Genomic DNA, 25509 nt, shown 5'->3' on the forward strand with positions numbered 1-25509 from the left:
TTGGCTTATTAGTAGCTGCATTTCAATTTTGTTTTTTAATTTAAACTGTCCCTTCAAAGGAAAGCCGGATCTTCTTAAGCTGTTCGGTGTCACAAGTTTCTGGCTTATTTGTTGCTGCATTTCAATTCTGTTTTTTAATTTAACCTGCCCCTTCAAAGGAAAGATTGATCTTCTTAAGCTGTTCGGTGTCACAAGTTTTTGGCTTATTTGTTGCTGCATTTCAATTCTGTTTTTTAATTTAACCTGCCCCTTCAAAGGAAAGCAGGATCTTCTTAAGCTGTTCGGTGTCACAAGTTTTTGGCTTATTTGTTGCTGCTTTTCAATTCTGTTTTTTAATTTAAACTGCCCCTTCAAAGAAAAGCTTGATCTTCATAAGCTGTTCGGTGTCACAAGTTTTTGGCGTATTTGTTGGTGCATTTCAATTCTGTTTTTTAATTTAAACTGCCCCTTCAAAGGAAAGCCGGATCTTCTTAAGCTGTTCGGTGTCACAAGTTTTTGGCTTATTTGTTGCTGCATTTCAATTCTGTTTTTTAATTTAACCTGCCCCTACAAAGGAAAGCTCGATCTTCTTAAGCTGTTCGGCGTCACAAGTTTTTGGCTTATTTGTTGCTGCATTTCAATTCTGTTTTTTAATTTAACCTGCCCCTTCAAAGGAAAGCTGGATCTTCTCAAGCTGTTCGGTGTCACAAGTTTTTGGCTTATTTGTTGCTGCTTTTCAATTCTGTTTTTTAATTTAACCTGCCCCTTCAAAGGAAAGCTGGATCTTCTTAAGCGGTTCGGTGTCACAAGTTTTGGGCTTATTTGTTGCTACATTTCAATTCTGTTTTTTAATTTAACCTGCCCCTTCAAAGGAAAGCCGGATCTTCTTAAGCTGTTCGGTGTCACAAATTTTTGGCTTATTAGTAGCTGCATTTCAATTTTGTTTTTTAATTTAAACTGTCCCTTCAAAGGAAAGCCGGATCTTCTTAAGCTGTTCGGTGTCACAAGTTTTTGGCTTATTTGTTGCTGCATTTCAATTCTGTTTTTTAATTTAAACTGCCCCTTCAAAGGAAAGCTGGATCTTCGCTGTTAGGTGTCACAAGTTTTTGGCTTATTTGTTGCTGCATTTCAATTCTGTTTTTTAATTTAAACTGCCCCTTCAAAGGAAAGCTGGATCTTCTTAAGCTGTTCGGTGTCACAAGTTTTTGGCTTATTTGTTGCTGCATTTCAATTCTGTTTTTTAATTTAACCTGCCCCTTCAAAGGAAAGCTGGATCTTCTTAAACTGTTCGGTGTCACAAGTTTATGGCTTATTTGTTGCTGCATTTTAATTCTGTTTTTTAATTTAACCTGCCCCTTCAAAGAAAAGCTAGATCTTCTTAAGCTGTTCGGTGTCACAAGTTTTTGGCTTATTTGTTGCTGCATTTCAATTCTGTTTTTTTAATTTAACCTGCCCCTTCAAAGGAAAGTTGGATCCTCTTAAGCTGTTCAGTGTCACAAGTCTTTGGCTTATTTGTTGCTGCATTTCAATTCTGTTTTTTAATTTAAACTGCCCCTTCAAAGGAAAGCTGGATCTTCTTAAGCTTTTCGGTGTCACAAGTTTTTGGCTTATTTGTTGCTGCATTTCAATTCTGTTTTTTAATTTAAACTGCCCCTTCAAAGGAAAGCTGGATCTTCTTAAGCTGTTCGGTGTCACAAGTTTCTGGCTTATTTGTTGCTGCATTTCAATTCTGTTTTTTAATTTAACCTGCCCCTTCAAAGGAAAGATAGATCTTCTTAAGCTGTTCGGTGTCACAAGTTTTTGGCTTATTTGTTGCTGCATTTCAATTCTGTTTTTTAATTTAACCTGCCCCTTCAAAGGAAAGCTGGATCTTCTTAAGATGTTCAGTGTCACAAGTTTTTGGCTTATTTGTTGCTGCTTTTCAATTCTGTTTTTTAATTTAACCTATCCCTTCAAAGGAAAGCTGGATCTTCTTAAGCTTTTCTGTGACACAAGTTTTTGGCTTATTTGTTGCTGCATTTCAATTCTGTTTTTTAATTTAAACTGCCCCTTCAAAGGAAAGCTGGATCTTCTTAAGCTGTTCAGTGTCACAAGTTTTTGGCTTATTTGTTGCTGCATTTCAATTCTGTTTTTTAATTTAAACTGCCCCTTCAAAGGAAAGCTGGATCTTCTAAAGCTGTTCGGTGTCACAAGTTTTTGGCTTATTTGTTGCTGCATTTCAATTCTGTTTTTTAATTTAAACTGCCCCGTCAAAGGAAAGCTGGATCTTCTTAAGCTGTTCGGTGTCACAAGTTTTTGGCTTATTTGTTACTGCATTTCAATTCTGTTTTTTTAATTTAACCTGCCCCTTCAAAGGAAAACTGGATCTTCTTAAGCTGTTTGGTGTCACAAGCTTTTGGCTTATTTGTTGCTGCATTTCAATTCTGTTTTTTAATTTAACCTGCCCCTTCAAAGGAAAGCTGGATCTTCTTAAGCTGTTCGGTGTCACAAGTTTTTGGCTTTTTTGGTTGCTGTATTTGAATTCTGTTTTTTAATTTAAACTGCCCCTTCAAAGGAAAGCTGGATCTTCTTAAGCTGTTCGGTGTCACAAGTTTTTGGCTTATTTGTTGCTGCATTTCAATTCTGTTTTTTTAATTACCCCGCCCCTTCAAAGGAAAGCTAGATCTTCTTAAGCTGTTCGGTGTCACAAGTTTTTGGCTTATTTGTTGCTGCATTTCAATTCTGTTTTTTAATTTAAACTGCCCCTTCAAAGGAAAGCTGGATCTTCTTAAGCTGTTAGGTGTCACAAGTTTTTGGCTTATTTGTTGCTGCATTTCAATTCTGTTTTTTAATTTAACCTGCCCCTTCAAAGGAAAGCAAGATCTTCTTAAGCTGTTCAGTGTCTCAAGTTTTTGGCTTATTTGTTGCTGCATTTCAATTCTGTTTTTTAATTTAACCTGCCCCTTCAAAGGAAAGCTGGATCTTCGTAAGCTGTTCGGTGTCACAAGTTTTTGGCTTATTTGTCGCTGCATTTCAATTCTGGTTTTTAATTTAACCTGCCCCTTCAAAAGAAAGCTGGATCTTCTTAAGCTGTTCGGTGTCACAAGTTTTAGGCTTATTTTTGGCTGCCTTTCAATCTACTTTTCTGCTTTTTAATTTGGCACCCGCTTCTAACAAAAATTACATAACTGCATAAGCAGGTCTTTTTAAACAAAAATTGAATTCCTAATTTTTCTTAATTTTATATTATATATAGGGTTGTGCAAGTTTACACTTAAATAATTCAAACAGGTTTCATTGTCGCTGTGATTAGTACTGTCAGAACCTTGGGAATTGTATTTTACCCTTTAAAGTATTCTTTAACTGTAACTAAATAGTCATGTGGCACAACACAATCACCGAAGCCACGTTCAACCGATCCATAATCGAGAAGCCTCAACTAACTGTATTCTAGCTCTTGAATTTGATTGCAGCAGAATTTTCTAATTAGCATTTTTTTTTTTTTTCGAGGGAATGTAAAGCTGCTCCAGGGCATTTTGAGGTCTACCTTGAGTGATCTAATCTATGCGTTAGGATGTTTTAAGCGGAATTGCGTGGAAGCGCGGAAGGCAGTGACTTAATTTTGTTGGGTATTGGTGTTGTTGTTTTGTCTCTTTCGTTTGTTTTGTATGTATGGCCACTGGCTTTGAACCACACACAACATAAGATTTATTTCTGAAAAATGTCTATCACAAGCCCAGATGGGCCACATTAACATTTTGAGTCAGTAAATAAAAAAAGAAAAAAAACAAGCAAATATAATAGGGCTAGTGAGGGAAAAAAAATCAAATGTCATATATACATAGGTATATATGTGCTGCCCTTAAGGATTTAATTACATAGTGGCCGATAAAAGCAAACATTACCAGCAGTAAAATTACAAGCAGTTTCATGGCAAGGAAGAGTGTACCACCAGCTGTGAAGCTATTTAAAAAAAAAAACAGAAAGCCTCATCTTGACCTCTTGACCTGATTTTCTAGCTCTTGAATTTGATTGCATGCATACTCAAACTAAATTTTACATGTGGAACAATCGTCTGACTGTAAAATTGGTTGTGTCGGTAACTCTCGGCGAACCATCAAACCTAAGCTGAGGAACCAATGGCATGACTGTATACAACGAGTACCTGAAGCAATATTTTTTTTTTTTTTTTTTTTTTTTTTTTTTTTTTTTTTTTTTACAATCAGAGTCTAGTAGGTATTCGATGCTCACAAGGGTGCACATTACTTTTTTTTTCTTCCTTTTTTTATCCTGTCAAGCAACAGGTTCTACTGCTAGTGATTACTTACAGCAAATAATGACAGCAATAGTCTGATAAGAAAGGGTGCGCCACTTGATTTGAGGTATTACTACTTTTGAAGGTAACCTTACCTTGACCTGATTTTCCAGCTCTTGGATTTGACTGCAGGCGGATTCCAGCTGAGTTTTATAAGCAACACATTGTTCTTCTACTTTTGACTTTATCTCGAGTGCCAGATTAGCCTCCTTTAAAGCACAAAGAGCAGATTCCCTGTGAGTCTGAAAAAAAGGAAATTTCTAAAATAAAAATAAAAAAATCAAGATGTTCGACAAAAAGACATTGGCAGATCTTAAAGCCTTAATAAGAGTAACTAAATTACCACCGACAAAACTGATTATTTATTTGGATAAAATAAATATTTACGAACGAAATTTTTCCTTCTTCCCTCTATACGTCCTGTATTTACTGAATAAATGGTCACTGGTATTCAAACAGCAAACAGAATATAGAGCTTGATTCGCCGGTTCTACACTGCAGTGCCATGCGCAGAAGACCCATTCGGATTTTTTTTTTTTTTTCATTCGTTTTTTCCATACCGGGGCAATCGATCTAATTCTCCACTATAAAAAAAATGCATACCTCACTCGGAGAAGGTAGAAAATTATTGGCGAAATAAGGGGCACCTTAGGGTGGTAGATACCTATGTTAAAAGACTTATTGCAAAAAGTTAGTACCTGAAAGTACACTTCCAAACTAACTCGGCTCCTTACCATTTCCCTCTTCAAAATGACCCAAATATAAGCAAAATTAAAAACAGCTTAATCAGGTGACTTCAGGAAAATGCCCACGGCACAAAATTCGAGTTTCTTAAGATACGTCTTTTGTACTAGGCATGGAAGAACACGAAATTAAATTTAGGTGTTTGATAAGTTGGGATTCCATGTAGCTCCCAAAGGGGAACTGATTTGTAGTTGACATCAGTTTCTGTGTGCTTTTATATATATGGTGTCTATAAGTACATGCGTCGACGTTAAGGATTGAATACCTATAAAAGTCCGCAATAAAGGTAGTCATCCCCGGGCCCGTACCTTGAAATACAGCAATATTCATAGTTTTTTTTCACAATATCTTAAAATGTTCCAATTATTTACTCTTTTCTGATGCTTCCACGAATACACCCCCACTTCAAAGTACACGTACATACACGTACAAAGTACACGTACACATACCTATCCCTCTATTGTGGTCCTTTTGGATCACTCTACATTAATCACATTTTGAAAATAAATAACAAGAAAATCAAAATTAGAAGCTTATATGTCAACAATGAAGTCGCTCATTTAACTGAACACTTATCATGAAATTCTGAAACATGGGATGAAATATTGACTTTTAAATATGTGCAAAAAAGAACGCAAATAAGCAACTTGTTAATTTATTTTATCCTATGCAATCTTTCTTTTTTGGAATAAGCAGAATTAGATCAGACAGAGCAAATGATCTGAAAGTGGGGACAAAATGAACGAATTTTAGAGGTTTTGAGCCAAGCGTACGAGAATAGGTTGGAAAATTATAGCTTTGTTTGAACAGGCAGCATCATTAGTAATTATAGTGGATACAGCAAAGATTTAAAAAGTGGAATAGGCCAGACACAAGGTGTTTCTTTTCCAAATGAAAGAGAAATTAAGATGAACAGGTTATTACCCGAATTCAACGAGGGGATACCTTCACTTAAATAGATGGTATTGTCAGTAAGGACAGTGGATGCAGTGAAGATATAAAAAGTAAATACCGAAGGTAAAGGGTATTCTACCCTTCGGTAGGTGAAAATTTCGGAAGGTAAAGGGTAGGAGAAAATTGAGACGAAGAGATAATTCGTCAAATTTGACAAGTAGAAGCATTATTAAAAAGGTAACATTATTAGTGAAGATGGTACTTGTACTTCCATCAAAACCATGTGTTTCCCGCCCCATTTGGTATCTGAAATCAAAAAAGTACCTGACCAAGGCAATGGGTTCTAAATAATGGGTTCAATGGCAATGGGTTCAATGTTTTCTAAATAAGGAAGAAATGAGGATGAATCGGTGCCTAGCTGAGTTGAACATATGGGTAACTTCAGTTAACGAGGTAGCATTATTTGAAAAAAATGACGTATGCAGCTGCAATGTAAAAAGTAAACAGCAGAGGCAATAGACTGTTATTCTGCAGTCGATTAAAGTTTGGAAGAATAAGAAGATACATCTTAGAGCTGACACTAGGATATAAAGAGCCACGAAAGCAATAGTAACCAAGTATACATTAGCTCAGGCTGCCTGTTGCTGCGATAATCTTCAAAATAGGTAGAAATAAATCGTTTAGAGATAAAATATACTTCTGACTCATTTTTATTAGTGATTATTAACGAATGATTATTAACGAATATTTGTATCGTACTTCATAAACCCAGGTCCCCGCAGCAAAAAATAAAAAAAAAAAAAAAAAAAAAAAACAAAAGAATAAAAAAAACACACAATTCGATAAGTCTGGCAAGTAAACAGGAACGTAATACCCAAAACGAGGGTCCAAAATCACAAAAAGAGGAATAAACTAGAATAATATAGCAATTAAACAGAAAATATGGAAAAATAATGAGATTTAAATCACTTGCAGTAGATGAAATTATCGAACATATCGAAACAAGAGATAAGAAAAAAGCAAACCTCTAATGTAGCATATTCATCCCTGAGATGTTTCAATTCGTATTCAGTATTTGCTGCCATTGCCACTTTCTCCTCTAATTCAGTAATCTTAAGAGCAGAGTCAGTTAACAGATCCTGAACTTGATGAAACTCGGCCATTTTTAGTTTTAAGTCGTCAATGTCTTTCCTTTGATTGCTTATGATTTCTTCAGCTGATTTTGACGATTGCCGCAAGGTGGTGACTTCAACTTCAAGGTTTGAGTGGGACAAGCGGAGTGCGTCATGCTCTTTTTGTAAACTTGCCAATTCTTTTTCTTTTTCTATAAGCTGCTCTTTACCTTCATGGACTGCATCATTTTGGCTGGCAAAAAGATCTTGACTAGATTTTAGTAGTTGAATCTCTTCGTTGGTGCTTGCTAGCAGATCTTCCAAGACTTTTTTTTCTTTTATAACTTGAGCTAATTGATTCTGTTTCTTATCAATCTCATCAGCATGACGGCGGGATAGATTTTCGAATTCTCTTAATTTAGAGTTCATGTCTGACTCAACAGTTTTCAGTTCATTTCTTGTTTCTTCTAATGTGTTTTTCAGTTGGTCCACGATGGAAGTCGTATCACTAATTTGACTTTTAAGCTGATCGTTTTCATTTGTTAACATTTTTTTCTCCTCTGAAAGTGACGTAATCACAGCCAATTTTTCTTCAATAGTTTTTGTCATTTCAATAGCACTAGAATTTGATTCATTCAGCTTAGACTGAAGGTTCTCAACTTCTTTATTTAGTTCGATTTTATCATCCTGAATGGCTTTATAGAGGGTTGTTGTTTCTTCCAGGGTTTTGGTCAACTCTTGAAACTGACAATTTCTAAAGGCAAATTCTTCAATCTTAACCTGAAATGACTCAGTTTCAGCAGTTTTTGCGTCTAGCTTCATCTGAAACTCTTTCTCAAACTCAATAAAACGCAGCGATTCTTGTTCTTTCTCACCCTGGACGGTTCTTAGTTCTTTACGTAATGACAGAATCTCTTCATTCAGTTTAGAAATGGCTTCAATAAGTTTTTCTTTTTCATTTTCAGCAGAGGATATTTGTATTTGAAGTTGGCCTTCCATGTCCGAAATTCGTATTTTTAAATAATCAATTGAACCTTGATGCTCATCAGACAGTTTTTGCTTTTCTTGGACCGTAGCAAGTAGCTGTTCATTTTCTTCTTGCAAAGTCTGACTGTTGGCTTTCAAGCTGGCCACTTCATTTTTAAGGTTCGATAAACATATTTCTAGCTCTTCATTTTTAACTCTATCATTGTTATTAGCTCGAGCTGCTTCACTAAGTTGTGCAGTAGTCTCCTTTAAACTATTCTTCAACAACTCAATTTCTCTAACTTGTTCATTCAATACAGTCTGGCTAGCTTCCAACTCACTAATATGTCCATTCGAACTAGCCAAAAGGTTTTTCTGCTCATTAATCAAGCCTTCTTTTTCGGTCAAATTTTCACACAGTGCTTTTAGTTCCTCTTCAAAGCGTTCTTTTTGTACACCTAAATCTTTTAGCTCAGTTTGAAGGCTAGAAACACACCCTTCCAATTCAGCAATCTTCGCCACAGCTTCCCTACTCTTTTCTTGCTCTTCTTCAATTATTTGTCGATGATTTTTAGTAACAACATCTATATCAGAATAAGCCTCATCAAGTTTTGATTGGAGTACATTAATTTTCTCTTCTAGGGCCCTTATTTCAGAGGTGCGTTCGTTCAATTTCGATTGTAATTCAGTTACTTCTTCCATCGCAGATCGGTTACTCTCGGCCACCCTCTTTAATGACTCTATAGAAAGTTGAAGACACTTAGCCTCTTCGTTCCTGGATATAAGTTTTTCAGTGCAAAATTTAACTTCATCCTCGAGTTTTTTGGTCAGGTCTTCCAAGAGACTAATTCGTGTAGTTTTTTCACTCATTTCTTTTTCATAACTCTGTTTAACTTCTTCAACCTCAGTTTCATAGTCAGCAACGAGACACATCGCAGTATCACTAGCTTCTTTAGTTGATACTAATTCTTCCTGAAGAGTGTTAATTCTTTCTTTCAATTCTACTGTTTCTTCCAATTGACAATGAGCTAGGGCAATCTCTTTTTTCAGATTTTCAATCTCTGTAAGGCGATCTTCAGCTAGCTTGGTTAATGACTTTGATGATGTTTCTGTATTTTGAAAATCCTCTGAAATTTCAACAACTAATCTCGTTTTCTCGTTCAATTGCTTTTCTAAAACGTCCTTTTCATGGCAAATGGTTTTGATGTCACTTTCCAAGACCTCAATTTGTGATTTTGACTCTTCATAATGGTTCTTGAAATCCAAGAGAGTTTTTTCAAGGTCGACTAACTTGCTAGAGAGGTTTTGGATGGCATCTTCTTTCTCTTGGATTGTTTTCTTGTATTCTTCACTCATTTCTTTTTCATTTATCTGTTGTAATTCTTTGATTTTGGTTTCATAGTCAGCAACGAGACAAATCGCAGCCTCACTGGCTTCTTTAGCTGATTTCAATTCTTCCTGAAGAGTATTAATTCTTTCTTTCAATTCTACTGTTTCTTCCAATTGACAATGAGCTAGGTCAATCTCTTTTTTAAGATTTTCAATCTCTGTAAGGCGAATTTCAGCTAGCTTGGTTAATGACTCTGATGATGTTTTTGTATTTTGGATTTCCTCTGAAATTTCAACAACTAATCTTGTTTTCTCGTTCAATTGCTTTTCCAAGACGTCCTTTTCATGGTAAATGGTTTTGATGTCACTTTCCACGATCGCAATTTGTGATTTTGACTCTTCATAATGGTTCTTGAAATCCAGGAGAGTTTTTTCAAGGTCAACTAACTTGCTAGAGAGGTTTTGGATGGCATCTTCTTTCTCTTGGATTGTTTTCTTGTATTCTTCACTCATTTCTTTTTCATTTATCTGTTGTAATTCTTTGATTTTGGTTTCATAGTCAGCAACGAGACAAATCGCAGCCTCACTGGCTTCTTTAGCTGATTTTAATTCTTCCTGAAGAGTATTAATTCTTTCTTTCAATTCTACTGTTTCTTCCAATTGACAATGAGCTAGGTCAATCTCTTTTTTAAGATTTTCAATCTCTGTAAGGCGAATTTCAGCTAGCTTGGTTAATGACTCTGATGATGTTTTTGTATTTTGGATTTCCTCTGAAATTTCAACAACTAATCTTGTTTTCTCGTTCAATTGCTTTTCCAAGACGTCCTTTTCATGGGAAATGGTTTTGATGTCACTTTCCACGATCGCAATTTGTGATTTTGACTCTTCATAATGGTTCTTGAAATCCAGGAGAGTTTTTTCAAGGTCAACTAACTTGCTAGAGAGGTTTTGGATGGCATCTTCTTTCTCTTGGATTGTTTTCTTGTATTCTTCACTCATTTCTTTTTCATTTATCTGTTGTAATTCTTTGATTTTGGTTTCATAGTCAGCAACGAGACAAATCGCAGCATCACTGGCTTCTTTAGCTGATTTTAATTCTTCCTGAAGAGTATTAATTCTTTCTTTCAATTCTACTGTTTCTTCCAATTGACAATGAGCTAGGTCAATCTCTTTTTTAAGATTTTCAATCTCTGTAAGGCGAATTTCAGCTAGCTTGGTTAATGACTCTGATGATGTTTTTGTATTTTGGATTTCCTCTGAAATTTCAACAACTAATCTTGTTTTCTCGTTCAATTGCTTTTCCAAGACGTCCTTTTCATGGGAAATGGTTTTGATGTCACTTTCCAAGACCTCAATTTGTGATTTTGATTCTTCATAATGGTTTTTGGAATCCAGGAGAGTTTTTTCAAGGTCGACTAACTTGCTAGAGAGGTTTTGGATGGCATCTTCTTTCTCTTGGATTGTTTTATTGTATTCTTCACTCATTTCTTTTTCATTGATCTGTTGTAATTCTTTGATCTTGGTTTCATAGTCAGCAACGAGACAAATCGCAGCCTCACTGGCTTCTTTAGCTGATTTTAATTCTTCCTGAAGAGTATCAATTCTTTCTTTCAATTCTACTGTTTCTTCCAATTGACAATGAGCTAGGGCGATCTCTTTTTTCAGATTTTCAATCTCTGAAAGGCGATCTTCAGCTAGCTTGGTTAATGACTCTGATGATGTTTTTGTATTTTTAATCTCCTCTGAAATTTCAACAACTAATCTTGTTTTCTCGTTCAATTGCTTTTTCAAAACGTCCTTTTCATGGGAAATGGTTTTGATGTCACTTTCCAAGACCTCATTTTGTGATTTTGATTCTTCATAATGGTTTTTGGATTCCAGGAGAGTTTTTTCAAGGTCGATTAACATGCTAGAGAGGTTTTGGATGGCATCTTCTTTTTCTTGGATTGTTTTCTTGTATTCTTCACTCATTTCTTTTTCATTGATCTGTTGTAATTCTTTGATCTTGGTTTCATAGTCAGCAACGAGACAAATCGCAGCCTCACTGGCTTCTTTAGCTGATTTTAATTCTTCCTGAAGAGTATTAATTCTTTCTTTCAATTCTACTGTTTCTTCCAATTGACAATGAGCTAGGGCAATCTCTTTTTTCAGATTTTCAAACTCTGTAAGGCGATCTTCAGCTAGCTTGGTTAATGACTCTGATGTTTTTGTATTTTTGATCTCCTCTGAAATTTCAACAACTAATCTTGTTTTCTCGTTCAATTGCTTTTCCAAAACGTCCTTTTCATGGGAAACAGTTTTAATCTCACTTTCCAAGACCTCAATTTGCGATTTCGACTCTTCGTAAAGGTTTTTCAAATCCAGGAGATTTTTTTCTACGTCGACTAATTTATCAGAAAGATTATGGATGATGTCTTCTTTTTCTTGGACTGTTTGGTTGTATTTTTCTTGGTCTTCTTTAATTACACCCTGGAGAACAGCCAGCTGATTCTTTACAACTTCAATTTCATTAGATGATAATGTTTCAGCTGAAAATTAAATAACAAAATCAATTAAAAATAAGAGAATTAAATCAGTTAAATTCAGAAATGTTCAATGTTTTAGCAGAATTACACAAACAAATTTTCGTCTTATAATTATAAATTCTAATTAATAATTCTAATTCTAATTAAATTCTAATTTCTTCAATATTACATTCAAAACATTTCCTTCATGACTGTCTGTTTGTTTTTCTAATGAAGAGCTCAACAGAGCATGCGTGTAAGACCTTTTTGCATATTTTACATTCTACGTTAAATTCTTGATTAATTCCTGCTACAATATTTCTTAGCCCATTTCCTTAGCGCATTTGAATTTCTTTAGTTGAATCTATCTCATTTTATTAGGAGAACGAACGTTATTTCTCGGTTTAAGTCTTATTTGAATTAAAGAGTTTCTGCTGATCCACTTTTCCTATCAGTCTCCGAAGTAAATTATGGCGTCCCCCAGGGATTATTTTCAGGGCCTGTGCTATTTTCAGTTCATGTAAAAAAAATTTTATTTGGTAAATAAATGGAAACCTATAAGTTATGGTAGACTGTACCATCGTCCATCTTTTCATTTCCTTAATGGCAATTATTGTTCGCCACTTTCAGATGCCCTTGCTTCTTTCGGTGACGACAGCACTGTCGGTAATTTTGGGAGATATGTCAATGAATCAGAGCTTAGGTGAAATCTACCATATTTTTTTTCTAGAGAGTAGTGGTTTGATGCTTATGCTTATCCTAAATTTACCCTAGAATTGAAATTTCTTTTTATTTTCTTGCGTGTTTCTTAGGTTTGTCCTCAGTTATCTAAAATTCACCTGCCGAATGGGACTAGATCTAAGGATTAATATACCCGGTTCTTAGGTATTCTTATTGATAAAAACCCGTCTTTCAAAAGTGCCATTGATTTGATTGAAATGAAGAAATGCAGAAGTCCTTCGATTTTAAGGAAGCTTAAGCATACTTTCCCCACTCTTTTAAAGCCACTTTCTAAGGTTTATAATAAAGCAAAAAACCTCATTCAGAAAAGTAATCGTTCAGGGGTTATCCCTTTACTTGTTCTAGAGTCGCTAAATATTCGTTTGAGAGCATCTTTTACTATTTCTAAGGTTATTGGTGACCTTCCTCAGCCCCTGAGTAGTACGTCGTCTTCTGTCTTTGGTCAAAATCAATTATCATCATTGTCATACAAACCACATTCAAATTCCTTTTATTCCATGCGTAAGGTCGGTTTTCACTATTATAATGGTGAGTAATATTGTAGATAATAAGACGCCTGAATTCGCTCGAAAGTGCCACTCCTTTGGCCAATTGAAAAAAAATTGCAAAACATTTTTGGCTTGTTAGAAATTATAAATTTCTTCTTTTCTTAGCTATTCTTTTTCTCTTTTTTTTCCGCGGATGGATCGAGTCGATTTATTTATTTAATGAATTTAAATTTTTCTTCTATTTTTTCCCCATTTTGTTGATTAATGTTTTAATATTTATAATATTTTTTTATTTTGATTTAATGTTGAATTGAATTATATATCTCCCCCTCCTTTACATGCTTAGGAGCCTTAGGGGAATTACTAACATGTATTCATTGTATGCTTAATTAATTATAAGTAAATTTTATTTTAGTAGGTGAGCTGCTTTAATAGTTAACTATAATTAAGCCAATGAAAATATAAAACAGTGTGAAACATAAAATTACCGACTAGGATAAAACCTCCATCGAGAAAAGAAAGCTAAAAAATTTCACGAAGTGGCATCATTATTCAGATAGAAAAAAGTAGGGTTAATAAAATGTATACATAGGCGTCCTGTAGTGGCACAGTGGGTTGGATCTCAGCTTGGTAATACTGCAGGGCTAAAAATTTGATTCCAGGGATGAGATTATGCGGAAGTCTCCAAATTAATCCAAACAAGAAGAAGAAGATTGATAGGCCAACATAATAGTTAGAGCTGCCTCCAAAAATAGCAGGAGGATACGGGTCTCGCTCCCACCACAGTAAAATTGATACAAGATCAATAGAGCTTTACTATTCTTTTCACTTTTAATTCCAGTAGTATAATTGGACCCTACAAGCACTATCTTCAAGGCATGTCAGTTCTTCACGCAGTTTATTTATTATTATTATTCATTCATTTATTTATTATTGTTCGTTATATTGATCGTTGTCCAATGACTGTCAAACTATATCAGAGGAATAGAGTCTTAGTTACTCGACCCCCAGTTAATAGTCAAAGGGGACGTATCAAGTACCATGTACCTATGGAAGCAATGACATAGGTGGAACCTATCGAAACTTAGAAAAACGCCTAAAAGGGCAAGGAAAGTCCTGAATTTGAGTAGAAACCCTGAATCTTTTGAGTCTCTTCTGAGCAGTCGGATTTTGGAAACCTTCATTTTCTGTTCCTTTTGAATGGAACCACTTTAATAAGGGAATTACTAGGGAATTGAGCAAAGTTGTTCGCGAAGCAATAGAAACAAAGCGAAATTAATTATACATCTTTAAATAGAAACATAGCACATGCAAAACTTGGCCATGCAAAAAGAAAAATTCAGCTCAAGCAAAATCAAACTTACAAAAATTTAGACAAAAAGAAAATACTTAAGACGTTTAAAACAGAATCCACAATATACATAACCAAGGAAAATCCATCTACACAGCATAGGAAAATCAACCAGTTAGCCAGCAAGACCCATATATACATATCTCAAGACCCAAAATATATAAAAAATATGGCTCCTGTTTATCTTGAATCATACCAGGAGACAAAGACAGGCCTCAAGTTATTTGGCCTACCGGTCCCAGGCCTATTGGGCAACCTGGCTGAAGGTTCCAGCCTAGAAACAGATTTTACACGTTTTCAGTACCATGTACCCGCGGAAGCAGTGGCATCGGCAGAACTCACCCAAACTTAGAAAAATGTCTAAAAGAGCAAGGGAAGTCCCGAATTTGAGTTGAAACCCTGAATCTTCTGACTGACCTATGAGCAGCCAGATTTTGGAAACACCCTTTCTTTGTTCCCTTTGAATGAAATTACTTTAATAAGTAATCACTAGGGAATTAAGCACTTGCCCGACAAGCGATGGAAATAAAGCGAATTTAAGCAATAATACGTCTTTCAATAAAGACATAGGGAATACACACCTAAGTAGACCCCGAAGCCGCGCGGAAAATCGGCGGCGCGCCACCGAAAAAAAACGGCGGCGCGCCGCCGAGCTTACATCAGCGCGCTGACGCCGCCGCTGATTCTATAGGCGGCGGCGTCACTAATACGCCGCCGTTTTTTTTCTCTTTTTTGGTTCTCGATATCGACCTCCGGGCTTCAACCGTCATCCCGGCTAATCTGTTTCTTAAAAATAAATCCTGTCATCTTGGGCTCGCCATGTTTATCGGTTCATAGGAAGGAGAAGAAGAAATTTTTCTTGAAACAAAAATTCTACCTTCCACTTTAAAATTCTGTTCATTTTTCTTTCTGATTTTTCGGATGAAAAGAGGTAGGTAAAGGAGCATTAGGCAATTCAGGATGTTGTCATAGGCAGCGCAATCGAGGTGTCTAAGTAAAGAACAATGTTGGCACAATGTATTATTTTTTTTATTTTTTTTTTGTTTTCCATACCAGGGCAATTCGTATCGAAGGAGTTGTTGTAGAAACTTCAAAAAGGTCTCATTCGATTGGAAATTGGAATAACTAGTGCGCTTTTTAATAGTCGAAAGTGATTGGAGGGCAGCTAACATCCCTTCCACGCCCACCCTTTCCCCAAACACATCCAATCAAAATTTTAAGATAGCCATTTTGTTCAGAGTAACTGATTTCCAGAGAGAAAATATGTTTTTTGAGGAGGTTACTCCCCCACAACCCTTAGGGCAAGGGTTTTGTAGTTATGCCCTGAAGGTATATATGAACGATGTTGGCACAATGTATTATTTATTATTTTTTCCTTTAGACCAGGGCATTTCATATCGAAGAACTTGTCGTAGAAACTTCGAAAAGGGCTCATTCAATTAGAGATTGGAGTGGCTTGTGCCCTTTCTAATAGTCGAAAATGATTGGAAGGCAACTAACACCCCTTCCAAGCCCACCATTTCCCAAAACACATCCAATCAAAATTTTGGGATTCCAATTTTGTTTGACGTAGTTGAAAGTTCTGGAAATAAAGTCTTAGAGGATTACAACCATCCTCACAGCCCTTAGGGTAAGGTTTGTAATTTATGCCCTGGGGTCATATACGGTGCTTATAGAAAGCGTTGTCGTAGAAATTCAGAAACGGATCATTAGTTTGGAAATCGAAAAGCCTAGTGCCCTTTTTAATAATCGAAAGTGATTGGAAAGCTTGACATTTTTATAGTAGAGATCGATGTGGGTATAATGTATCCTTTTCTTTGTTGTTCTTGTTGTTTAGAACAGGGCACTTCATATCGAAGAAGTTGTCGCAGAAACTTCGAAAGGGACTCATTCGAATGAAAATAGAAAAGGCTGATGTCCCTTTTAATAGTCGAAAGTGATTGAAGGGAAACTAATCCCCCTCCCACCCCCTCCCACCCATTTGCCTTTATGTTTAAAAAGTAAATGTTGCCTTAAGATTAAATCAGAATGCACTGTGTTTATGCTAATTCCCAATAAGGCATATCAGCAGTATCCCAAGAACGACTGAGGGTATTATGTTCAAACTTCCAGGGCTTCTTCTGCTCTTATAATTTGACTAAATCAAAATAGTATAAGTGCACCCAAGCTATCAAAGAAAGTAAGCAAATTTTTGTGCGAATGTTATCAAGTTCTCTATGTCAGGTCAACTAGAGGATGTGAGAAAATAAATTAAACATTACTATTTTTGTCCAGATTTTTATAAGAGTATATGTTGTTAAATTTTGCTGAAAATTGTTTTCCAGCATACAAATAGCAGGCCCAAATATAAATTCTTAAAAAAACGAAAAGATTTAAAATATGATTTTCTTTTTCCCTAAAAAGACTATGTCAATATAAAACTAACAGAAATCAATTAAAAAAAGTGTTTCCAAAAAATTAGTTTTTTCAAAGAAAAGTAAAGAACTCCATTAAACCAAAAATGAGCAAAATTAAAGTCAAATAATCTGCCAAGCGTGAAACTACCACAAATCAGCATCGATAAATAAATGAAACCCAAAACGAACAGAAATTACAATAAATAACCGAGTCAAACTCAAAACGAGCAGAAATTAACATAAGTTGGGCTCAAAACCCCAATGACTTCCCAAGGCCAGAACATAATTTGTACTTTACTGACAAAAATACAAATGAATATGCATTGTCAGTTTAATATACATATACTGATATTTAGTAATCAAAATGTTAATATTATTTGATTTATTAAAGTTATAAAAGTAAATACATTTATATTTTTCCAATAAAGTGCAAATTATGTTCTGGCCTTGGGAATGCATAGGGGTTTTGAGCCCAACTTATGTTAATTTCTGCTCGTTTTGAGTTTACTCAGTTATTTATTGTTATTTTTGTTCGTTTTGGGTTTCATTTATTTATCGATGCTGATTTGCGGTAGTTTCCCGCTTGGTAGATTATCTAGAGCTAGTATAGAAATATATCTATAGAAATGAATTACATTTTTTTGCACAGTTAGCAGAGCACACTGAAGTGGAAGTAGCCTTAAACTTTGACTTAAAACGTTATATATTGACCACTTCTTTCAGAAAAGAATTTCGGAGGGTTATTCCCTGTTGATAGGAAAAGAGGGTAAAGGTGCAGTTTAGTTCCTCCTGTAGTGTAGTGCGCAGGAGCCCAATGGTGAAGGTGCAGGTTTGTTCTCCCTTATAAAACAACTTATTTCAGCAGATACAAAGAAGAAGCCCATTTGCAGCATTCTGAGGGACCCCAAGGTCCGGTACTAGCATCAGATCCTGCGAGTGGCAGTTTACGCTCGTCAAGTTCTGGCTGTATCAGCCACATATGCCCCAGCTAAACGGCTTTTTAGCACGACAGGACTGATAGTGACTGCAAAAAGATCAATGACTCCAGGCAGAGTGAACAAAATGACTTTTGTTACATCAATTGTAACTGAAGTGATGTAACCGCTGATTTAAAATTGTTGGAGTTGTTAAGCCATGGTATCTGATTTGTATACAGTGTTTCTTCGATGTTGTTATTTGTTGTTTTTTTTTTCAATTACTTTTAGTGTGTATTTGATGAACAGGAGAATTTTTAACTTCAAAATTTGAAATTTATAAAAACATTATCCCAAATCATTAACACTAAGGAAATGACTAAACACGGGATTTTATAGGAACAATGCGATGTTAAACATAAATACAACATAGGTTTCCCTGGGTCTAGTAGCTAAAAATGAGAATTCTACTTGGTCTGATCGACGGTGAACATAAACACTTTCCGCACGGCCCAAAATATTCCTGTTTTGTCATATTGTTCTTGTATGTTTTTAGCCAACCATTTAAAAATCCTTACTAAAATCGAGGTTGAACGTGCTTGGTGAAGTGGAATTTTTATTATTATTTTTAATTAGAAAAATCGGCGCGCCGCCGCCGATACTGAATCACACATTTGCCGCCGTCATTTCGGCGTGGCGCGGCTTCGGGGACTACACCTAAGACATTGTATACTAATCTAATAAAAAACTATAGGGTTTAATTATATTAACCCTATTATAGGGTTTAAGGGTTTAAGGTTTTACATTTGTATGATTTTTGTTTTTTCATTTTGTGGTAAGGATCTAGGTAGAAGATTATAAAATGGAGTTTTTAATTTTCGTGTATGGAATAAGATCAGATTTTGCGTTAAATATTTCGAACTTTTAATGAAGTGTTTGATTTTAGAGTTTAATTAGAATTTTTAGATTATAATAGTTAGCTTCAGGATTTGTTCAGTATCTTTAAATTTATTTATTAGGTAAGATTTAAATCTAATTGAATAATTATAGTATAGGATTTTATGAATTTTAGATTATAGATTTTAAATTTGGTCATTTTTTTAATGTTTGTTTGGAATTTATTTTAAACTAGTGGAATTTATTTTATATGTTGAGGGGGAATACGATTCACCTGGATTGTGAAATATTTGATTTTTGGGATTTTTTTTTTTTGAGGATTATTGTAGCTACCTAACAACGCAAGGCCCAGCGAGAGTAGAGTGTGTTAAAATGTGATGTATTAAAAAAAATAGTGTTATATTTTTGATCTTTTCTTTTATTTATGTAAATATAGTGAAAAGTGTTTTAAAGTGTTATAAGAAAGGTGAATATATTTTAAAGTACAAAAACGTACATGCATTGTAAATTTGTATTTTAATGTTATATGTTCTAGGCCTAATGAATGGGAGCAGCCCCTTCCCGCCATGGGTAGCTAGAATGAGAATGTTGAAATTGTTGTATGGTAAATTAATGAATGAAGAATCGTATGAATGAAAAAAAAAGTTTTTAGGAAAAAGGTAGAAAAAATGTACTAGGAGAGAAAAAATTATGTATGTGAGGAGTTATAAAAGTGGAAAGCTATGGAACGTCGAGAAAGAGGTAAGATAGATAGGTAGTTAAGTGAAGGAATAATAGAGAAATAGGGACAAATTAGATTACAAATAAGCAAGGAGTCTTAGATTAAAAAAAACAAAGAAGAAAGAAACAGGATGTTTTTTGTTTTTTTTTTAAGAGTACGAAAAGGAAACAATAACCGGTTTGATTCTATCCATTACGTGATATATCACCACTTATTATTGAGAAAACGAAAAAGAAGAGGAAACGCAGAAAGTAGGACCAAATACCGCTGGATAAAAGAAAGAAAAGAAGAAGAATTTAAAACATGCCTTAGAAAATGATTTTGTATCTTTTCAATATTATAGTATATTTTTGATAAAAAAATCTAATAAAAAACAATATTATGCAATCTAAAATAAAAGTAAAAATTATGAACTTGTATATAGAAACAAATTCAGACTAAAAACGGAAAAAAAGATATATTTAACTTCCATGATACTACGACGCTAAGACTTTTCATTTGGCCTTTTAACTTAGATTTGATTTGTATTGGGGAGTTTTTGATCGTGAGTTATTTGAATGGTTCTTATTTAGTATTTCTTCTTGTTCACTGAGGACCGTAATTGGTTAAGGCTGGATTGAATTCTAATATTTTTCTTGAAGGAGGGGGGGGGGGACCAAATACCCCAAAATGCCATTGTTGGTTACGATTTCTCAAATATCGCACAGAGAGAGGATTCTCCAGACTCCCACTATACTAATTTCCGCCATATGTCTTCTGTTTAAAAATACAGTTAAAAGAGCGTTGTTTAAGAGTACGGCTCACGATAAGCCATACTCTACTGTCGTCTAACTGAACTGCAATTTTCTTACTACCGGGGGGGGGGGGTTAAATGTGCGTTTTCATCCGCTCTCTTGCGTGTATTTCAATGGTCCTTGATTCATAAATAGGAAGTGAATAATGAAGCCCAAATTTTTTCCATTTTTCCTGACCATTCTCCGGATCAATATTAGCAAGAAGAGTCCCGATCTTGTAAAAATAGCCAAAATTTGCCAAAATCATTACCAGTTGCACAGCCTTTTCAGGGATTTTTTTGCGAAAATTTTTAGCACATTTAGCCACATTTAGCAAGTCAACCCCACATTTAGAAAAAAATCGGTATAAAATTAATCATACGTTTGATCAACCGATCATTCGGTTTAACTGGATTGCCTTACCATTTAAAAAACTACGGAAAAAGAGGTTTTCTTCAATATCGGCCTCAAACAGAAGCGAAATGCAAGATTAGTCGTTATGCCAGAAAACAGAAAAACAACAACTTCACAGAGGTACCCAATTTATTTTCGCAGATTAAACACAGTGTAATTAATAGAAAATTATTAATTATATTCTTCATCTGGGAACGAGGATACCTCCCCCCCCCCCATAGGCCCTGACAAAGAGAAAGAATGATGAGAACAATCAGAAAAAACTTACCAATCGAAAATGACGTTGCTTCAATGACACTAAAGCTTTTGTCCTCATCCAAGAACGATACACCAAGACCAGCCATTGAGGTATCTTCTACTTTCCCTTTCATGAATAGGCCAAGAGGTCTTCTAGCAGGGGTTGATGAAAGATTGCCCATACTCCTTTCATTACAAATATCATCATCTCTGTCCTTGATTTCTTGCAGTGACTAATATGAAACGGATAAAGACTAGTTAAGAAATAATAGTACAATTATAAAATATAACGAATAACGTTACAAATTACGATATTATAACATAATTATAATGTAAAAATATAAAATTTCAAAATAGGAAGAAGTTACTCTACTATAGCAGTGTAGACCATTCATAGTTCAGAATAGTGTTGTTCAGCCTTTTTGGTGTCATGAGAGCATTGAGTTTCTTATGTAAATAAGGTTGACGTCAACTTTTTCTAGAAATTGTCAATGAAAAGCAGAAGAAACGCGTAATAAGGAGAAATAGGAAAGACCAGAAGGATAGATAAAAGGGAGGAAAGATAGTTCGTTTTTCCCCTGCTTACGTGTCTGATTGCTCAAATTTTACCAGACTTTGTGATGATTTATATCTCTATTTCTAAGAATATTTTAATTTCGGTCAGCTAAATTTATAATTACACTTATAATATATACTTACTTATAACTTTCAAATACTACTTGTATCCGTTTTTCTCCGCACCATCACCTTATCAGGTTTTTTCAGTCGTAAGTTATTTTTCTTTTATTTGTTTAGTTGTTTTTCTCTGTTTGGTCATTCTACATTTTAGAATTGTAAAGAGTGAGTAAAAATCAAATAATGATAATATTAATGACAGCTTATTAGACTCTGCAAGTTCTCAGTTTTTTTTCTCTCTTCCTCTTTTCCCCCTCCTTTCACGTTATTTCTTTATTGTTTCAGTTTCTTTAAATTATTATGTGTTACACTGTAATTGGTAATCTTTGATTTATAAATTGATTTGTGTTGCATTTTATGTGTTTTTCCTCGTGATACTCCACATATTGTACCTCTGTACAGTGTGGGTTGAAAAAAAAAAATAATAATAATAATAATTAGGCTTATAATATAGTTATTATAAATTGATAGCTCGTCAAAGCGTTAAGTTACCCGACGGTGACTAACTAACCAAGACTTCTCCCTCTTCCTCCCTTCTTAAGGGCTTAATCACTGGCATAACCCGACAAAATTACCAAATTACCTCATTGGCCAAATGATTGTCAAAATTACCTCATTGGCCAATCCCACAAAATTACCAAATTACCTCATTGGCATAATTATTAATGCCAAAATTACCTCATTGGCCTAATCCCACAAAATTACCAAATTTTTTAGAGTGCTTCTTGAAAAAGTATAGGAAACCTCGTTAAAAGGCCATAAATAAAATAAAATATATGTTATCACTAAAAATATGAGTAGCAAAATCACTTTCATTTTTATTTATTCACTAGTTTTCGCATTGTTTTCTAATATGCCAACACCTCCCGAAATAAATACTTACAAATTTTTCCTGGCTTCTTCAGTTTGATGATGGTGAAAGCTGGGCTTTTTTTACCGGTTTTTTTTTTTTTTTTTTTTTGTCAATTTATCCAAACAGTTTCAATTAACTTACCTTTTTCTGACCAATTTCATCGTTTGCATACAATTATCGATACCGATAAAAGATACTATTATTAAAAACGAATTCCGGTAAAACACATAACAGAAGGCAAAAGTGGCAATTATGGTCTTTAATTGGGAACAGTTCAAATATATAATATAGTCTTTCTGTAAACTCAATTCCTAATTTCTACCACTAACATGTATTAATAAAGATATATATTGATGAAAATCAATAAATTTTAGCTTTTAAAAAACTACAACATTTATAGTAGTTTCATGGCTAATTAATATTGATTTTGTTTATTAACTTGCATCATTTTCGGAGCTACAGAAGAAAATCTTTAACAGATTTAAAATTCACGATAGATTTCAACTTTTAGTAGTGGCGTCATTCGGAGTGAGGGCAACAGGGTTGGCATTTGCCCCCCTCCCTCCTTTTTTTTAAAACACACAGATTTTTGGCTATTTTCATTTAAAAAGTGAAAAAAGAAATTATCCCTCTAAATTTAGAAAAATAAATACTCCCCCAGATTTCTGTTAATTGACGCCACTGACCTCTACTCCAAAATATAAATAAAAGAAAGAACAAGAATCTATGAAAGGGGATGGGTATTAACTTCCAATCATTTAAAACCAAAATCAAATACAATTTTTCGTCTTTTCAGGTTATTAAATTTCCATTAAAAAACGACCCTCGTAATACAAATATTAAAATAAATTAAAAAGTCAATAGAAAACTCCTCAATAAATTGAAGAGCCAACGGGTCACCTTAGTCATCTGAAAAACGCAAAGTGTGTGGAGAACAAACTCCCAAATTAAAGTCAAAAATAGGTCAAATGTTGACCATTACCATTCATTCGTTGCATGCCCAACTAGCCCACCAACTGTGTCCCCAGGACTACAAGTAACATGGGTCTAGAATCAGAGACTAAGGGAAATATTACCTGAAGTTTCTGCATCATTCCAGATAGCTGTGTGAACAAACTATCCCGCTCAGCAGTAACTGCCTCTAATTTGTCTTCACCATCTGCACCCCGACCTGATTCTCTATTCACCGCCAGTCCCTTGTCAGCAAGATCGTCTTTCATTTTATCCATCTCTAATCGCATTTCTTCTAATTCCTGACGAATAACACCCGAATCAGTCCTTTCAATTTCAAGATCTTCAAGAAGAAGCTCAATTCTCTTTTGAGTCTCTTGCTGCTCACACTGGAGCGTCCCCTTTTCTTTTTCTAATTGCTCATTCTGGCATTGCAGTAAGTCAATATCTTTTTTTAGACTTGAAATAACTAGGACTTGGTCTTGAATCGCCTTTTCCAATGTTTGCTTCTCCATACAAATAGTTTCTAAACTTTTCTTTATTTCCAGCGTGTCATTCTTCTCAAATTGGAGCTTTGATACGTGGTCTTGCTCCACTTCAAGCTCCTTTAATAGAGCTTCAATCTTTTCTTGCTTCTCAATATCTTCGGCCTCAAGCAGTCTCAATTTAGCCTCCAAGTTTGATTTCTCGTATAGGAAAGAATTGATATCTTGCTGTAGTTTTGTAGATTGTAATATGTGCTGCTCCATTGACGCTTCAATCTCTTTCTTTTCAATATTAGCAGTTTCTAAAAGTTGTTTCAGGCACAGTGCTTTAGTCTTTTCCATTTCAAGGCTTTCGAGGAGATTTTCAATTTTTTTCTGTCCCTCATTTTGTTCAGACTCGAGCGAATCAATTCTATTCTCCAAATTTAGTTTATCATCCTGATGTTTATCTAACTCCTGTTGCATTTTAGATACAACTGAAGCATGATCATCAGCACTTTCTTTTAAGCATTTGATTTCAGTTTGATAGTTTTCCAAAGATAACCTTAAAGTATTCTTTTCACTTTCTGAGAGCTTCATTTCTTCAGTTAAGCCCTCAATTGTCTGTTCAAGCTCAATTTTCTCTTTTTCCAATGCACTTAACGTATTTTTAGACATTAGCTTTTCTTGTTCAAGCAACTCAATATTAGTTCTAAGCTTATCCTCAGTGGCATCATGATGTTCATTACCTTCTTTCATTTTTCTTAGATTTTCATTCAGTTCTTTATTTGCCTTTGTTAACGACTCTATTCTAGCTTCTCTTGTTTTGATTTCAGCTCTAAGTTTTTCATATTCATCACTAATAGTCTCCAGGGTTTCCTTTAGCTTTGCTTCAACTGCTTTTTGAAGGCTTAGGTCCTCGCTCAGGTCATTAATCAATTTCTCTGCCTTCTCTCTTTCTTCAATTTGCTGCTTCGAGAGCTCCTTTTGAACTTCCAGTTCTTCCTTTAATTGCTCAAGCTCATTGCAAAGAGTTTCCTTCAGCTTTGCTTCAACTGCTTTCTGAAGGCTTAGGTCCTCGTTCAGGTCATTAATCAATTTCTCTGCCTTCTCTCTTTCTTCAATTTGCTGCTTCGAGAGCTCCTTTTGAACTTCCAGTTCTTCCTTTAATTGCTCAAGCTCATTGCAAAGAGTTTCCTTTAGCTATGCTTCAACTGCTTTTTGAAGGCTTAGGTCCTCGCTCAGGTCATTAATCAATTTCTCTGCCTTCTCTCTTTCTTCAATTTGCTGCTTCGAGAGCTCCTTTTGAACTTCCAGTTCTTCCTTTAATTGCTCAAGCTCATTGCAAAGAGTTTCCTTCAGCTTTGCTTCAACTGCTTTCTGAAGGCTTAGGTCCTCGTTCAGGTCATTAATCAATTTCTCTGCCTTCTCTCTTTCTTCAATTTGCTGCTTTAAGAGCTCCTTTTGAGCTTCCAGTTCTTCCTTTAATTGTTCAAGCTCATTGCGAAGAGAATGTTCAAAGTTCTTATCTTCCTCTGAAAAAGAAGCAATGTAAACGTAATGCAATATTCGTAAATCCATACAATGGCTATATTTATGAGAAAACAAGGAAGTTACTTTTGACTTCGCCTTAGTAGTTTAACGTAGTACATTTTCAGCATGCCCAGTAACGGGAGGGAGGGGGACTCTAAGAGGATGCAAAAAAACAACTTTTAGGAAGATCTTAAGAGCCACGCAGATATACGAAAATACAGACATTTAGTCCTATCAGCGCACATAAAAATCACCTCCTCACCAAAAAGCTTTGCCACA

The 25509-nt window shown here is 34.9% G+C and overlaps 1 protein-coding gene across 1 annotated transcript in view; it reads right to left on the minus strand.

Moving 5' to 3' along the window:
• LOC148950026 (uncharacterized) overlaps positions 1-25509 on the minus strand; it is a 140687-nt gene that overhangs the window by 40177 nt on the left and 75001 nt on the right. The window contains exons 15-18 of the mRNA XM_089092077.1: positions 23359-25232; positions 20786-20987; positions 6937-11846; positions 4369-4515 (exon numbers count right to left, since the gene is read on the minus strand). Of these exons, the coding sequence (XP_088948203.1) occupies positions 4369-4515; positions 6937-11846; positions 20786-20987; positions 23359-24456 (6357 nt within the window). The 5' untranslated portion in view covers positions 24457-25232. The remainder of the gene's footprint in view (positions 1-4368; positions 4516-6936; positions 11847-20785; positions 20988-23358; positions 25233-25509) is intronic.

The sequence above is a fragment of the Artemia sp. Qi Xiang Cuo genome, chromosome 7 (genome assembly GCF_049724085.1).
Source record: "Artemia sp. Qi Xiang Cuo chromosome 7, ASM4972408v1, whole genome shotgun sequence".
Taxonomy (NCBI): domain Eukaryota; kingdom Metazoa; phylum Arthropoda; class Branchiopoda; order Anostraca; family Artemiidae; genus Artemia; species Artemia sp. Qi Xiang Cuo.